Genomic DNA, 18,205 nt, shown 5'->3' with positions numbered 1-18,205 from the left:
AGAATAAATTTGCTACTTTTATGAGTTTTCCCCTCATGGAAACAACTTGCATCTTAGTTATTGCTAGCAACATATTTGCAATTTTCACCAATTTAACAATCACTACTTACTCAGTCCTTAGAATCAAGTCGTAATCTATGATTCCATTTTTAAAAATTGGATTAGCTGATGTTTCTAAAGCATAAAAAATATGAAAGTAATATTTGAAAACAGGGAATAACAGGTATATATTATATATCATTGTAAGGCCAAAAGCACTTTGTTGATGGTATTTGATAGGAATTACACAACCACTCCAGATATAAGTAATGCAAGTTTGATTATTTCTATTTTACGTGTACAGTACCAAAGCTTCAGAGTTTAAGTGACTAGCCTAAGGCCACAGAGCTAGTAAATGGCAGAGTCAGGAAATGAACATAGATTGTCTTAATCAACAAATCCAAGCTGTTCTTAGTATATCATGGAGCTTCATAGATTCTGCTATTTCCATCTTTTCTTACACTGAGTTTCAGTTTTGATTTTCAGCCGATCTCCCCTCATGGTATGAAAATCAATGGAATTTGATGGAGCAGTATTAGCCATTAACCACAAATGAAATGATGGTCCTAGTATGTCATTACTTCAAGGCAAAGAGGTGCTCTCTGTGGTTAGCCCTATAATAACATTCGAGATTTACCCACAGGAAAGGTTCTGAGATGCAGATCAAAGCAAAAAGCTGGAGCACTGAGAATACTGCAAAGCACTAAAAAAATGACAGTGACCTGGTACCAAGAAGAAGGGAGGTTAAGAAGAGTTACACCTCTGGTCTGACGGGTAATTTGGGGAATATTGATATGTCAAGAAATCCAGAGTTTGGTAGAGAAAAGGATGGTTTTTCTTGGTTTTTATCCTCTTTTCCCCTCCTTCCTCCACCCCCACCCCCCATCTCCCCCCAGCCTCCCAGCTGGAAGTGAGTTCCAGGGGATATAGGTAGGACATGGAGATGTAACTCTGTTCTCAGCCAAGCTCACAGATTTTGCAAGTTCCCAAGAGACGTGGAGTAGAGAAACCTCTTACCTTTCCTGGTTTGCTGGTGTAATTGAAGGAGTAGATCTCCTCCGTGCTGAGGTTCACCACCCCGCTGTAAACGCGATCAAAATCCGCTCCCCTGGCAGAATCTTGGGAGCGGCCACTCCTCGTTTGAGCCCGGGGGAAGCTCCTGGGCTGGCCCCCGTATGGTGGAGGGAGCTGGGGCACTGCAGCCAGGAGCCAGGGCAGTCCATAGATCAAGGAGAGCCCTAAAGAGCACCGCATGGTGGGCACCGAGCGTTGTCTCCTTCACTGGCAGCCTTAGAGTTAGAGCGTAGCTGGAATTTAAAAAAGAAAACGGGGGAAAAGGGCAGACTATATCACCTTTTTAAAAGCCACCTCTACTGGGGCTGGCTAATGTTTCACTCAGTACAGCCTGGGCGCTGTCTGACTTCCCCCGCTGGTTTGCGCTAGGAATCTGCTGCCGATAGATAGACTGATAAAATATTGATCTAGTCTTGATGGGAGGTCATAGGATGAGGGGTAGGAGGTGGGAGGGAACAGGGGCGAGTGCTGTTTTCTTTTTCTGGATTAGAAACCCATGTTCTCTACTTTCAAGCCCACAAAAATCCTTCACCTACTCAGCCAATATTTCGCCTCTACTCTCACCTCCCTCTTCCCCAACCTTCCACCTTCACCCCAAAGTGGATTTTCTAGCATCAACAAGAGAATGCACCCGAAGTTCAGTATCAAACTAGCTAGTTGTCTACCGCAGAAAATTCAGTCCATTTTGTGACTGTGTCTGTGCGTGCGTGCGTGTGTGTGTGTGTGTGTGTGTGTGTGTGTGTGTGTGTATTGGGGGGAGGAGACGGGTGGGAGGGAGAAGACGAGGTGGGGAGAGGAAAGGAAGGACTAATTAGCGGTAGACATATTAAGCAATTAATACTGAGGGGATAGTAAGCTTATTCCAGACCTTAACCTCAAGTAGAATGTTCGACTATTCTTTCAGACCCTCTCCCCATCCCTTCCTCCGGCTGAAGCCTATTAAAAATTATTTGTAGCTTAAATATTAATCTAAAATCTTTTCTCCTTTAAGAAAGCCTTCTTTAGACACACCTGTCCCACTTTTTTTCCTCCACATCAGTCATATCTCATCATATATGCACATATATAAATATATGTAATCATAAAAATAAATGTAGTAAAGAGAGCAATAGTGAATACTAGTTGTTCTAGTTTCCTAAGACACCAAAGTCAAAAAACAGCAATCCAAAAGTATATTTCAAATGGGAATGTCCCTTTATCTACTCAAATATATCTTCCAAGATGTTGAGAAACTAATAGTCAACGCTACTTTTTTTGTTTGTTTCCTTTTAGAGAGACAGAAATCATTGCATGGTAAAGAAATGAACAGTGTAATAAAAAAGTAGAGAAATCTAGGTTATGGTCCTCTAAGGATATATCTATATATTTAAAGGAGGAAGCTTTGAAAGGCAAGTATTATACAAAGGAAAAGAACCCAACAATAACACTCCTCTACCAAAATCTCCAAATCCTTAGCCAACTTGGTAAATGGTAATCTGATCATACAACTTGGACACTTTATTCTAATAACATCAGGTTGCATATATTTGCTAAGACGCCATTAAGAGGACTCAGTAAGATAATTCAAAACAAAACAAAAGCCAACAAAATTTTGCTCAAAATGCTTGAGTTCTTAGATTATATTCCTTAACCTTTAAAAGTTAAAGCATTATTTTTCAAGTCCATGATATTCAGTTGAACACCAAAAATTAATGTTGTGCACAGTGAAGGCCACATGGTATTTGCTTATGCTGAAAGCTCTCCAAGAGAGCATCCTACTAACAATGCTAAAGGAAGATAGGCATTTCCTAACATTTAGAAGTATTTTCAGTAATCTGCAACATGCTGTAAATTTATGAACAATCAGGTTGCCATTTCTCAGACTTGAATTAAACTTGAAATTGAATTCCAGGACAAAGTTTGCTTGAATCAGATCATTCTACTTTTGAGAAACATAACATGGACAAACCAAGTACTCAGAACTTGAATAATTTCATTAAGGATTTAAAATTTTTCTTTTGTTCTGAATCTCATAAAATTTGATTAAGTAAGAAATAATTAGGAGAAAGCTACAATTGAAAATAAAACTTAGAATATAAGTAAAGTTAAGTAAAATTCTATATGTGAAGTATAAAGGGATAGTGGACAATATATCAAGACTAGGCATAAATCATGTGCCATCTCCTACAGGAATACTTTCTATCTATATGACCATGAGCAAGTCACTTCAGTTTTCTCATATGTAAAATCAGGGTCCCTTCCAACTCTAGACCTCTGATCCTTCAAAGTTATTTAGTCATTAGTGCTCACTCTCTTTTCTCATGTACTAAAAAATTGTTCATTGTATTTATTAAAAGTACATTAGCATAGGGGTTATTCTACATTTTGCCTTTGTATCCCCAGAAAGAGGCATGTCATTATGAAACTGAGCTGGCCTGAGAGTCTGGATGAACTGAATTCAAATATTGTCTCTGGAACATTCCAGCTGAGAGACTCTGAGCAATCATTTAATGTTTTAGTGTCTCAGACAACTCTGTAAGGCCATACCTAACACAAATTGCCATTTTGTTTTAATGGAGAAAATCTTAATGGGAGTTGACTACATTAATGAAATCACAAACAGTTTCCCAAAACAAACAGAGCCAAGCATGGTACCTTGAACAGAGGAAGAGTTTAAATGTTTGGATGGAAATTTTAAAACCTGTTTTCTATGCCCAGTTCTATCATATTGTTTGGATAAATAACTTAATCTCTTTGTACATGAGGTTTTTTTTCATTTATAAAATGGGAATGTTATTCACTTTCCTATTTTGAATGGATATTGTAAGATAAAATAAGATAATGTGTATGAAAGTACCTAACGCAATGTAAAATACTACAATGAAAGATATCATTTTATGACACTAAAACAGGTGAAAAAGCAAATTCATTTGATCAGTTGTTTCATCTATACAAAAACAAATATTGCTTCTACCCATGCTTTATTTTAATTGCAGACAGGTGAGTATTCCTATAATAATAATATTTAGATTTTCTGATTTTAAATATAAATATTCTTAAATTAAGAAGGGGGAAAATTTGTTATTAGAGTACAGAAACTTGTTTCCTTTTTTGGTTCTGTGAGAGATGGAAGCGAATATCAATTATTTAATGCAGAAATCAAGTAGGAAAAACACAAAATATCAAAATAATTCATGACTAACATTGTTCAAATACTTAAGTGGCTTCATGCTCTTAACAATGATGGTATTTTCTCCAGTGATGTACATCACAACCCATCCATGCATGCCTTTCATGTGCCAAATGTCTGTACTGTTCCATAAATTTAACACAGTATACTGAGGGCTTCTTCGCTTTCTAGTGATATCATGAAGATACCATGAAGACTGATTATCCCTTTGCCATGTGATGATCCCATTTTGGTTTTTAATAATATATTACTTTGAGGACATCTTTTTATTATACTTCTTCCTTATTAGTTACTTATGTGATAGTCTGTTCATATTTACCATTTTTCTTTCCATTGTCCTATTTTTAAATCCTCATAGATTATAATGTTTTAAGTCTCATAATCAGAAGAATATTGGTATTTTTAAAAGATGTACCATTATTTCCAAGGGAAATTTGAGGTACTTAAAAGAATTCTGAAAATTCTCAATGGCAATCCAACTCACCACATTTCTCTTGATCAATTCTTAACTATATCTGTTTTTCATAGTCTCTACAAGGCATCTATATGCTGATGAATGAGTCTTATAAATTGTCCAATATGTTTTGGACAATAGGCATTTTTCATTATTTGGTTTTTTGGGCCAAATTCTTTTGAATTGTTATGGACCTCATCTGGAGGGCTCTTCAGTGTTCTGTTTCTTAATATAATCAGCAAACAGGACCATCTGGAGGACCTTACATATATAAGGAATTCCTTTTCAATTTGGATTCCTCCAAGACACCAGTAAATATCTTTGTTGAATATATAATTCCATGTTTTGTGTCTCATTTGATAGTGATCATTAGATGGTCATCAAGCAAGGCTGTCTTTCTTAAGAGCGTTCAAGGCACCTTACATAATTTATTTTTTCCCCATGAAAGGGAGTTATGTTGTTAGAAGAAAGCATTTATAGCGGACTTTTTCCTCTATCAAATCCTTTTCTATAAGCAAAGTGGAATCTTGTGTTCTCTGCATCTTCTAGTCAATTGCACAATGGTGAACATGTGACATACTAGCAGTTTTACTGCTCTCATTAAGGATGCCCTTGCAAATTGGTCTCATAACAATTTCAAAGAGATGGGAAAGTAGGCATAAGCATTTTTTATTGTTCTATGTCCTTTTTTTGTATTATAAGGTTTCAGATATTTTTCTCACATTTTTGGTTCTCTGAGAATTGAAGTCTTGATGCCCACACGATTTTGCTGGTTCCTACAATGCAACTCATCTGTGTGCATTTGATTTTGTTCAGACCTTTCCTTGTATTTGTCCCATTTCAAGACATCTTTTCCAGTTTTATAAGCATGTCCAGGACTATGGGAGAAAAGAGACTTGTAAAAACGTTTGCAGCTCATTTTCATCTTTCATCCATTTATTGTCTTCCAAAAATTTTGTTTACGTAGGTTTCTTGCCAAGTTTTCTTCAAATGATTACTTCTCTTTGCTTATGGGGTAATTTGAGTTATTATTATTATGCGATGAAAAATATTCGTTCATAATCACATCCTTCTCTAAAAATTTTATAAATGAATTTACATTATAAATTGGAATTGACCTTGGTTGCCATATTTTTCTTTCTGGCAAATAAGTCAATGTTTGCTTTGTAAGGTGCTTTTCAAATTCATCATGGCAATTCATCTACATTGGTTAAATTCCTATGTGAAATTACTGTAATTGTTACTTTTCCATTAATCTTTAATTAAGAAGTATTAATGACTTGTTTTTACTGCAAATTTTAGTCATTTTAATTGTATGCCATATCTTTTTTTCCCTCATTCTGATTTTTCTAGCCTTGTAATAATTTTGAGCTTTACTCTATGAAGTTAGTGGTCTGACTATACACAGATGGCTGATTCAGGAATAACTCCCACATCAGTAATGAGTCATTTCCTGTCTGTTAAAATATAATTTTTAGCTTTTGTGATGTTATTTGGTGCTTTCAACATCTAGCATCTTCTGATTTTTTTGCTCAAACAAAGTATTCATGATGCACAGGAGTGAAACTTCTGTATATTCTACAAGTCACTTGTCACTACTATTCACTTCTCCTGATCTGTTTTCTAATACATGCATTTTTTACATTCTCATGTATTTTTGCTTTTCTATTGAAGTCAATGAATATCAAAGTACTGTTGCCTTAATTTGGAAGGTATTATTAAGTCTTCATATAATTTCTCTATCTTTTCATCTTCTGCAATAGATGTTTGGACATAACCTGCAATTGTTTTATTAATGGTCTTTTTGCATGTAGTAGCACTGCAATACAAAATGATCAAATGTCTCATGAAATATTATATCTTGTTATTTTGGGATGTAAAACAAAACCATCTTTGTTGACTCCTTTATTTAAAAAAAATGGTAACCTATGAATCATCCTTCAGGTTAACTGAAACTTCCTTCTGTTTTCTGGTCTTATTGATAGGACTGAGATTGATATAATTCAATTAATGCAGTAGTAAGTTCACAAATTGAACATTAGATAATTGTGTAGCATTTAGAGTGTCCCCAGTTAAATTAATATTTGCTCTAAAAACCTTGTGATTCTTAGCATATCTCTGATACCATTACTACAGAAATAAAGGAAAGTGGCACTAGACTTTGGACCATTTTGTATTTTTATTTGTAACATAAATTCCCTTGGCCCAAAAATCCAGCTCTAAGTAGCCTCTCTATAGTGATAAATTTCTTTAAACTTATCTATATTGGTACTAACTGGCATATTGCTAGGCCTATACTTGAAGTCTGTAAAGTGTGGTAGAATCTATATAGCTTTTAAAAACTCAGGAATACCTTCATGCCACAATGAAACTTCAAAGTAGGAGGATTTTGAACACAGCCTTATTTATAATTTTATACAAACATAATCTATCTTGAACATTATTTTAAAAGTATATATATTAAATATTTAGTACATGTATACAAAATAGGATTTTTAATTTTTGGTCTTTTCTTAATATTTAATAAGCATTCAAAGCTTAAGAGCCATAAAGATTTGGATTCAAATCCTACTTCTGACAGATAGTGACTATGTGACTTTATGCAAGTTACTCAGTGCTTTAAGTAATCCTATAACTCTAAATTGCAGAAATTGCGTTGACCTATAGTAGAAGGGGAAGTTTCCTTATTTGGGAGTTCCCTATAACAATGCAATCATAGGTCCAGATCCTTTTCCTTATCCTAATTATATATCACAGATTTTGTTAACATTAATTCCAAATTAATTGTACATAGCTTGATTAGATTCCTATAATAAGTGGAGTTTTACATTTTTACTCTTTTGGGGTTTTTTAAATGCAAGAATCTCTTTGAATTTTATGTTTTCAAAATTGTATCAGCTTTTTAGACTATTCATAATAAAATAGTATTAATGATAACATGATGCCAAAAGAATTATATTAATTTTAAAAATCAGTTACTGAATCAACTTTTTTTCTATACCATGTCTAAAAGAATTAACTGGCTATTTGGGTGTTAGACACATTATGCATATATAATATTGACAACATTCTAAAAGACTGCTTCTGATTTGAATAACTGAGAGCAAAGTTAAATCATAAACTATTAGTATTGGAAGAGAACCAAGAGATTAATTCCGTCTTTATTTTATTGATGAAGTTCAATCATCTAAAGTAAAAACCATAAAATCACAAATCTAGTATGAGAGAATAAAGACTCAAGGTCTTTTGACTTGATGTCTGCATTGCATTATTTCTGCACATACATTACAGATTTAAGTGATTGCTTTTTCTAACTCAGATCATAAAAAAATTGAATAATGGATTATAGAATCTTTTCTGGCCAGATCACAATAGAATTATCCCAGATGGATGAAAACTAATGCGATATTGTGAAAATTTAATGGAAGGACATTCTATATCTTCCTTTGATAAATAACTTAGAGCCCGCACAAATGATCATTAGCTTTACCCATATTTAAAGTCAAGAATGCTTTTTCCCCCTAGGCAGCCCTGCTATTTATAAAGATAGGGACTGGAACCTGTGTGCTCACTTGATACAAGGAACTCTCTGGTGAGGAAAATCACTCTCTGCCAATCCAGGCTGGTACTTTCTTTGCAATATACAAGTCTTAGAGAGGTGTATTGAGCATTGAGTGGTTAAATGACTTGCTTAGAATTATTCTGTAAAATAAAGCTAGTTGTAGATCAAAATAGTAACATTTGAATTATCTGCAACAAATAATCTGCTATAACTAATGCTTTTTCAGTTATATTAAAAGTACTTGTATAGGTGCTTGTAATTATATTGGTATAGAATTTTCCTTTGCTAATTAACTGTAAGAGGTAAAAAGGAAAAGTGAGCTGAAATTGAGCCCTTCTGACATCAAACAGCAATTATTTTTATCCACTCATTTCTCTATTCCTTACATATATGGGCAACACCTGGAAGAAGTGTCCATCTAAATTTTTGAGTCATCTTCCAAAATAAAATGCATACATATATCCAATGGCTTGAAGGAGATAAAGTTGTTTACATGATATCTCACTCTTTGCCCTAATGTGTTTTACAACACTTATTTTTACTTGCTATTTAATTGCTTTATCTGGAATTAGTTCTTCACATGCATTCCCCATCCTGAAATAACTTTGAATTTCTATTGTTTTGTATAGGTCTTGTACTTACTTTAATGTATATATAAAGTTCTTTTGTAATTTTGTCCCTCTTTGCATCCCTTGTACCTAGCACAGTGCTTGGCCCATGGTAGGAACTTAATGCTCAGTAAGCTACAAATTCACTACACAAAATTCCACTACTCTGAAAAAAATGTTTATTCCCATGAAAATCTGCATATCATGTTAATATACAGTAATATGCATTTACCAAATTTTTATGAAATATTAACAAAAAAGTTAACCAGAGGGTAGAACATCTGAAATTTTCTAGTCAGTAGTGTGAGAATTTTGTTTTGTTTTTAAATAAAAGGGGTAGATAAATAAATATTCATTTTCAAGGCATAAAATAGGCAGAAAATATTATCAAGATTATACGCATCAGATTTAGAAGAGTCTCAACATGATTACAGAAAAGATTTCCTTCCCTCCCTGTTATGAATCTCCAATATATCCTGAGACAAAATGGCTTTAATAGAAATATTTTTAGATTATGTAGTTAAAGGTTACACACGAGTGAGTATAGAACAAAAAATGTCCCAGTCATCAGAGAACCATAAATTTAGAGCTGGAGGGGACATTAGAGATTAGCTAGTTTAAACCCCCTCATTTTACAGATGAGCAAACTGGAGTTTAAGAAAGACAAAATGACTTGCCCAAGTTATACAGGAGTATCAAGTAGCTAAATTGGGATTTGAATCCAGATACTTTCACTTCAATATAGCACTCTTCTGTTATTTCATGATCAAAATTATTTCTTTTAAGCTGAATCGTACTTCTCCCATATACAAGTCATATACACCCAGAAGAAATAATATTGTAGAGGGAGGACATAATTCAAAGATTTTAAATATAGTACACTACTAAAATAGAATTAGGGAATTTAGCTTTAAAATTACCAGAGAGTCAAAGAAGCACAGAGTTGAAAGGGAACTCAGAAGTCCTCTAGCCCATCCCATACTTTACCAAGAATTCCCTTTTACATATTCCCAACAATTGGCTAAATAACTTTTAAGCAAAGATTCCCCAATAAGCAGAATTGCACCTATCTCTCAACATAGCCCATTTCATTTTGGGATAATTCTATTAAGAAATTTTTCCTTATATTGAACTGATCTGTTTCTCTTGAACTTCTAAATATTCTTAATCCTAATATGGCCAGGCCAACAAATCTAATCTCGCTTATATCTGATTTTTTTTCAAATACTTGGCGACAACTATTATATTCTCCCCGTCTTATCCAGGATAACTTCCAGTTCCTTTCACTCCAGAGAAAGACATTGTCAAGATGGAGTAAGTCTAAAGGAAAGCAACTGTTTGCAAAATAACTTCAAGACCATGTTATATGAAAATTAGTGTATGAGAGATTAGATTTACTCTGTTTATGAGTGATCACCATCATTGGTCTAAGAGTGTGATTTACCTAGATTTAAGTAGGCAGACATTTGACACAATCCCTGCCCACCAGGAAAAACTTAATTTTCTTCCCTCTGTGCACTTCCATTCAGTCACACTACATCTTTATTACTATAGAAGCAAAAAGGTTGGAATCAAATATATTAAAATGACTACCATGTAGATTGTATACTCACGGCTTCTTTCAGATCTAAGTAGCCTTTAACTATTCTATTGGTTTACCCACGTCCACATTTCCTGTTCCAATACTCAAGAATTCCAGGGATACAATTAAAGGGCTTAGTTTCAGACCTCCACATGAGCCACTCTTATTGGAAGATGGCAACTTCTCAAAAATGTTCAACTCATGGCCTCTCAGGATGTTAATGTCCAGGCAAGGGGAGAAACTGGATGCCTAGGACGCTGATTCCTTCCCTGGATATTTTTCCTTGTCCATCATTCTTACTGGCTGGGATCTCTGATCCTGATTTTCTTCTGCTTCCTAGAAGAGCTGCCCTATTATTGGAATTATAGTATAGCATCATGGTTACTTTTGATCCATGCTCATTATTAGTGGAGTGCAGTAAAGGGACAGGCTTAAGAAGGGAAGCTTCTTTTGTACCTGCCACTCCTACTTTTCATCCTTGATTTTCTCATTCACAGCTATTGCATTCTCCATCACTTTAGTGCACGAATCTTTGGTTCTTTCTCCTTTGGCATCCAAAGCTTGGTGGGCATACTCATTTCAGGAGCCTCCTGGGTGGGATTACCTCAAGAAAGGGGATCTACACTTTGTTCCCTATAACTCTCCTACCCTTATTAAAGTTAACTGAGAGAGGACCATATATAGGACTGTATTAAATTGAACAAATATTTTTAAGTGCTTACTACTTATGATGGTGAGAGGAACACTTTTCTCTTAAAAGATAAAAAAAAACTAGTTTCTCTTGTGATGCATGGGCTCTATCCTTTCCTTTATGAGTGGGGGGTTGGTAGTGAGGTAGAGAGAAAAACTGCTCAAAGTAATAGTGAATTTACCATTACATGAGAGGGTGAAAAGTCTATGTATTGGGTAACATAATGAAAAGTGCTACAGAGCAGACTCTAAGGCAGTAGTTCTCAAACTTTTGTTTTCAGTATCTTTATCCTATTAAAAATTATTGAAGATCTCTCCAAAGAGTTTTTGTTTATCTGGATTATATTTATAGACATTTGCCATATTGGAAATAAAAACTATTTTTGAATTTGTAAACCCTCTAAACGGGTTTCAGAGATCCCCAGGATTCTCTAGACCATACTTTGAGAACCACTGCTCTAAGGTATGTTAAGCACATAAAAACCAATGGATGAAGAATGAGGTGCTTTAATGCACTGAAAATAGTTTTTTAGTACATATTGCAAGATTCCATTTACTTGGCAGTCAGTCACTTAGCCCCCTCACCAGTCCAGAATAGGAACGAATGCAAATGCAACCCAAAAAGCCTCTGAGCATAAACCATGTCTAAAATAACCAAGAACTGCTAAAGATGCAAAGATTACCAAAAAGTTGATATGATTATTCTGTTTGCATGATTAGAAGAAAAGGAATGGTTTTGCTGGTAGGGAGGCAGCATTGAACTTAGTAAAAATTGCTTTCTAGCTATGTGATGCAGTAACCATGTGACCGAAGTGATCACTGAACTTCGCTATCTGTTTACTTACTTGAAAACTGAGAATAACATTTGTTACAACTACCAAACTCTTTTGTTAAGAGGAAAGCAGTTTGTGAGATGCTACCTATGTAACAATGTGTAACAAACATACAAATAAATTCCTGTATACCAATTCATAGGAAATTGTTTCTGGATAGAAGGGAATATATGGAATTAGAGAAAAATGATAACATGCTGACTAGAGACCCAGTAAGAGCGCTACATGTTCAAATAGTCTCTATTTACAATGCAAGGTCAAGGATAAATAGCATGGTACTATGGAAATAATACATGAAATGTGCAAAAAGAAGGCTTGGATCTGAAATCTTACTCTGCCATTTACTGCCTATGTTATTTTGGACAAGTCCCTTAATCTCTGTTTCTTAATGCCTTTGTCCATAAAGTGAGGGGGTTGAGATGAATGACCTCTAAAAGACATTCTAGGTCTAAACTTGTGATCTTATTAGATCTTGTGAGTTGAAACCTCAAAAATGACCCTTCAGTTGAGATTAAGAGGAAGAGGATTCAGAGTGGTGATAAAAGGGAAGAAATAGGTTCAGAACATAAATAAGACAATTACTCAGTCTCGTTTGGAGAATCTGGAGGAAGGACAGATGGCTCACCATTTGATTGACTCTCCAAGGGAATAAGAAATAGCACAGCAGGGAATTACAGACACTAGAGGTAACCTTGACTTATCTCCTCACTGATACTCAGTCATGTGAATGTATCCTATGGAAAAGAGGGAATTCTCTTCAACCCTCACCAAATCCAGGTTATTTGATACCCAACAGAAAGGAGAAGAAAGTTTTGCTTTATGGTTGAAGGATTCAATTAAGAGCCTATTTTTCTTTCCTTTTTTTGCATTCAGTTAAATAAAATCTTCTGTTCTCCCAAGTGCTTCCATAGAAGCAGAGGATCTTTCATTGAGAAAACAAAATGTCACATCTTTACATTTCCATATTTTTTGAGATGGGGAGATAACCTATAAAGTTTTCATGAGAGACCTAGAAAAAAATAACAACAAAATTCATCTGGAAGAACAAAAGGTCAAGAATTTCAAATGAATTAATAAAAAAAAAAAGCAAATGAAGGTGGCCTAGCTGTACCAGATCTAAAACTATATTATAAAGCAGTGGTCATCAAAACCATTTGGTACTGGTTAAGAAACAGAGTAATTGATCAATGGAACAAATTAGGTTCACAGGACAAAATAATGACTATAGTAATCTAGTGTTTGACAAACCCAAAGACCCCAGCTTTTGGGATAAAAACTTAGCATTTGACAAAAACTGCTAGGAAAATTAGAAACTAGTATGGTAGAAACTAGGCATTGACCCACACCTAACACCATATACCAAGATAAGGTTGAAATGGGTTCATGATCTAGATATAAAGAATAATATTATAAACAAATTAGAAGAGCAAAGGGTAGTTTACCTCTCAGATCTGTGGAGGAGCAAAGAATTTATGATCAAAGAAGAACTAGAGAGTGTTACTGATCACAAAATAGAAAAATTTGATTATATCAAATTGAAAAGTTTTTGTACAAACAAAACTAATGCAGACAAGATTAGAAGGGAAACAATAAACTGGGAAAACATTTTTACATTCAAAGGTTCTGATAGAGAGCTCATTTCTAAAATATAGAGAGAATTGATTCAAATTTATGAGTATTCTAGCCATTCTCCAATTGATAAATGGTCAAAGGATATGAATAGTCAATTTTCAGATGAAGAAATTGAAACAAATTCTAATTATATGAAAAGGTGCTCCAAATAATTATTGATCAGAGAAATGCAAATTAAGACAACTCTGAGATACCATTACACCTCTCAGATTGGCTAAGATGACAGGAAAAGATAATGCTGAATGTTGGAGGGGATGTGGGAAAACTGGACACTGATACATTGTTGGTGGAACTGTGAACAGATCCAGCCATTCTGGATCCAGCAATTTGGAACTATGCTCAAAAAGTTATCAAACTGCACATATCCTTTGTCCCAGGAGTGCTTCTACTGGGCTTATATCCCAAAGAGATCTTAAAGGAGGGAAAAGGACCCACATGTGCAAAAATGTTTGTAGCAGCCCTCTTTGTAGTAGCTAGAAACTGAAAACTGAGTGGATGCCCATCAATTTGAGAATGGCTGAATAAATTATGGTATATAAATGTTATGGAGTATTATTGTTCTATAAGAAACGACCAACAGGATGATTTCAGAGAGGCTTGGAGAAACGTACACGAACTGATGCTAAGTGAAATGAGCAGAACCAGGAGGTCATTATAAATGCAACAACAGGACTATAGATGATCAATTCTGATCGAAGTGGTTCTCTTCAACAATGAGATGATTCAAACCATTTCCAACTGTTCAGTAATGAAGAAAGCCATCCACATCTGTGGGAACTGAGTGTGGAGCATAGCAGAACGTTTTCATGCTTTCTGTTGATGTTTGCTTGCTTCTTAGGTTTCCTTCTTAGGTTTTTTTTTCTTTCTAGATCTGATTTTTCTTGTGCAGCAAGATAACTGATAAATATGTATGTGTATACATACATACATATATATTGGATTTAATATATATTTTTAACATATTTAACATGTATTGGACTACCTGCTATCTAGGGGAGGAGATGGGGAGAAGGAAGGAAAATATGGAACAGAAAGTATTGTAAGAGTCAGTGTTGAAAAATTACTCATGCATATATTTTGCAAATAAAAAGCTTTAATATATATTTAAAAGATTTCATGGGAGACCTAGGCAAGATACAGATGGTCCTATTATTTCTTCCAAATGAATATGAGGCAGAGACTTTAAGAAAACTTCCCCCATCACCCTCCAAATTGCCCATAGTTCTATCATGTTTAGGGCTGTTGTTCAAATACTGTGTAAGATAAATACAAGTACATAAAAATAAATAATAATTATTAGTTGGCTGTGACTTAGTCTTGTCAAGCCCTACCATTGCTAGAAGTATCAGAGAAAACACCCAAAAAGGAACGAGGCAATACAAGAAACAAAGAAAAAAAGGAAAAAAATAAGATGCAAAAATAAAGAGGGAAGTGATTGGAAGACATGTCAGTGGATTATAGGTGATAGTGAGGACAGTGAGATACAAAGTCTCTGAAAGTCACTGATAGCAGTGAGAAGTGACAATGAGGAACAGAAAAGAACATGCACTACTTTGCTGAAGGTAAGCCAAGCAATATAATAAAGCAGTTTGTGGAAGTTTTGGTTAAAAGAAAAACTAAGTCCTATTCACTCTAGTATTTTCAATATTATGATAATCAGGTAGGGCCAAATTGGAGATATGCCAATCAGTACAATATAGTAGTGATCAGTGATAGATATTTCACTGAAATAGAGTACAAAAAATATAATTTTAGAGCTGGTAGAGATGTTAAAAGATCATCTAGTTCAATCATTCATTTTGAAGAGGTGTAAACTGAAGTTTAGAGGGATTCATATTTTTAAAGCCTAAAGTCATATAGTTAATACATGTTATCGATAACAATATTGTAAATATAATCAACTTTGAAAGACTTAGGAATGCTGATCAAGACAGTGGCCAATGGTAGAATCAACCATCATCCCAAAAGATTGATGATGAAATATTCTCTCCATCTCCTGAGAGAAATCTGATAAGAGTCAAAATATAAATCAAAACTTTTCTTTTTTCTTATTTTCTTTTATGATGCAGCAATACTGGCCTGCTTGATGTTTTTCATATAAGATTGTCCATCTCTTTATTGTGCATTTACACTGGCTGTCATTGCGTCTGAAACCTCTTTTCATATTTTCCACAGACATACACATTGATAATGAGGTTGAAGAATGCATTGCCAGAGCTATCTTAGTGTTTAGAAGGCTCCAAAAGAAAGAGTTAAAGAAAAGAAGTATTAAATTGCCTACCAAAGTGAAGCCTACAAAGGTCATTGTTGTATGTCTATGAAACCTGGGCAGTATACCAGTGCCATGCCAGGAAACTGAATTACTTCCACCTGTCTTAGGAAAATTTTGACGATCACCTGGCAGGACAAGGTATTAGAATTAACTAACTTTATGGAAATACACTGGCTTCCTTTCATTGGAAAAGTGTTTAGATTCTATGAAAGTGGAATGAAAAAGTTCTTTCTTGAACTAAACTGCCAAGCATTCAAACTCTACCAAAGAGAGTGCAAAACTTCAATGGTTAGCCACATTGTTCAAATGCCAAATATATGCTTTCCTAAAAGACTATTTTGTGGAGAACTGTCACAGGAGAATGCTCACATAGTGGTCAGAAAAAGTGATTAATGGACACTCTCAAAATCTCTCTTAAGAACTTTGGAATTGATTGCATAACATGAGATATACTGGTACAGGATCACCTAGCATGATGTGCCCTCCTCAGACAGAATGCTGTGCTCTATGAGCAAAGCAGAATTAAAGTAGCTCAAAAAAAGCCAACTCACAAAAAACGAGAAGATGCACACAATAAGAGAATTCACCCCAAAGTGTACTATTGTACTAGTGTACTAGTACCCATATACTATTGGTAGAGCATTCTGGGCACACATTGGTCTGATCAGCCACAATTGGACATTCTGTACCCTGACTCTAACATAGTGATGTCATTTTGGTCCTTTTCAAGAATGAAAGACAACAAGCTAGCTACCTACCCTTCAAGACTCAGGTTAAATTTCAATTCTGTCTTTTGTAGAAAGTCTTTCTTGATCTCTTTCCTGTTGAGACTACCTTCCAAATATTTATACTCTATAACTTGTATATGTGCAATTGTATGGGCTCTCCTCCAATAAAATATGAACTCCTATAAACTGGGACAATAATTTTAGAAAGCAATTTGAAATTATGCAAATAAAGTGACTAAAATGTCCATATTCATTGACCCAGAGATTCTACTACTGAGAGGCCACTGAATTAAGAAGGAAGTCCCTATATGTACACAAATATTTATTAGCATCATGTTTCATAATAGCAAAGAGTTGGAAACAATGTAGAGATCCACTGATTTTGAGAATGCTTAATCTAATTTGTGGTATGCAAATATAATGGAAAACTATTGTGCTACAATAAATGATGAATATGTTCACTTCAGAGAAGCATGTAAAGATCAATATAAATTGATGCACAGGGAAGTAGAGTTAAAAAAAAAAACTCAACATGTACAACTGTAAGCAAAAATACCATCTCTCTTCTCAAGAAGTTAATGTTCTTCACTGGGAAATGAATATAAACTGTTTGCATTTTTGTTTTTCTTTCTGGGTTATTTTTACCTTCTGAATCCAATTCTCCCTGTGCAACAAGAGAACTGTTCGGTTCTGCACACATATATTGTATCTAGGATATACTGTAACCTATTTAACATGTAAAGGACTGCTTGCCATCTGGGGGAGGTGGTGGAGGGAGGGAGGGGAAAAATCGGAACAGAAGTGAATGCAAGAGATAATGCTGTAAAAAAATTACCCTGGCATGAGTTCTGTCAATAAAAAGTTATTTAAAAAAAAAAAAGAAGTTTTTAGTAGATGGTTTTATGTCATTGACTTATTCAGAGTTTCAGAATAAAAATTCCCTGTCTGATAGTTAAAAAAAAAAGAAGTTAATGTTCTTTTTAAAAACATTTAAATTTAAAATATTTTAAATTTATTTTTGACATTCTTTTTACATCTTTATAATTTCCCTCATTACTTAGTACAGTGTCTACAATATAATAAACTCTCAAATGTTTTTTGACTAACTATTGTACCATAAGAAGTGATTACTATGAAGATTTTAGAGAAATGAGGAAGATTTATATGAATGGTACTGAATATGGGGACCAGTCTTTATTAGTCTTCAATGTCTTCATTAGAAAGATGTTTGGATTCTATAGTTGTAGTGATTTGACTTGGCTATCAGTCATTTTCTGTTTCTATGGTTTTGCTTAACTGTTTTTCATTTTTTCAGGGTAAGACTCATTGAGAATTGAGAGGGAAGAGAGGAGTATATAAGGCATAACTGTGATGTAAAAACAAAAGACATCAATGAAACTTTTTCTTAAAAGGGAGAAAGGAATTGAATTGTAAATAAAGTAATTTTTTAATGAATAAGTTGAAGCAATGAGATAATTGATGCCAGTTCCAATGATTTTGTGAAGACAGCCATCTACACCCAGAGAGAGGACTGTGGGAACTGAATGTGGATCACAACATAA

The 18,205-nt window shown here is 34.4% G+C and overlaps 1 protein-coding gene across 1 annotated transcript in view; it reads right to left on the bottom strand.

Moving 5' to 3' along the window:
• The window catches only part of SIDT1 (SID1 transmembrane family member 1), a 150,486-nt gene extending 148,694 nt beyond the window's left edge, over positions 1-1,792 (bottom strand). Inside the window, exon 1 of the mRNA XM_051985305.1 lies at positions 1,057-1,792. Within this exon, the coding sequence (XP_051841265.1) occupies positions 1,057-1,293 (237 nt within the window). The 5' untranslated portion in view covers positions 1,294-1,792. The remainder of the gene's footprint in view (positions 1-1,056) is intronic.
• Positions 1,793-18,205: the final 16,413 nt, after the last annotated feature.

Source organism: Antechinus flavipes, chromosome 3 (assembly GCF_016432865.1).
Source record: "Antechinus flavipes isolate AdamAnt ecotype Samford, QLD, Australia chromosome 3, AdamAnt_v2, whole genome shotgun sequence".
Taxonomy (NCBI): Eukaryota; Metazoa; Chordata; class Mammalia; order Dasyuromorphia; family Dasyuridae; genus Antechinus; species Antechinus flavipes.
Note: the sequence above shows the minus strand (reverse complement) of the source record. Positions and strands in the feature narration are given on the sequence as shown.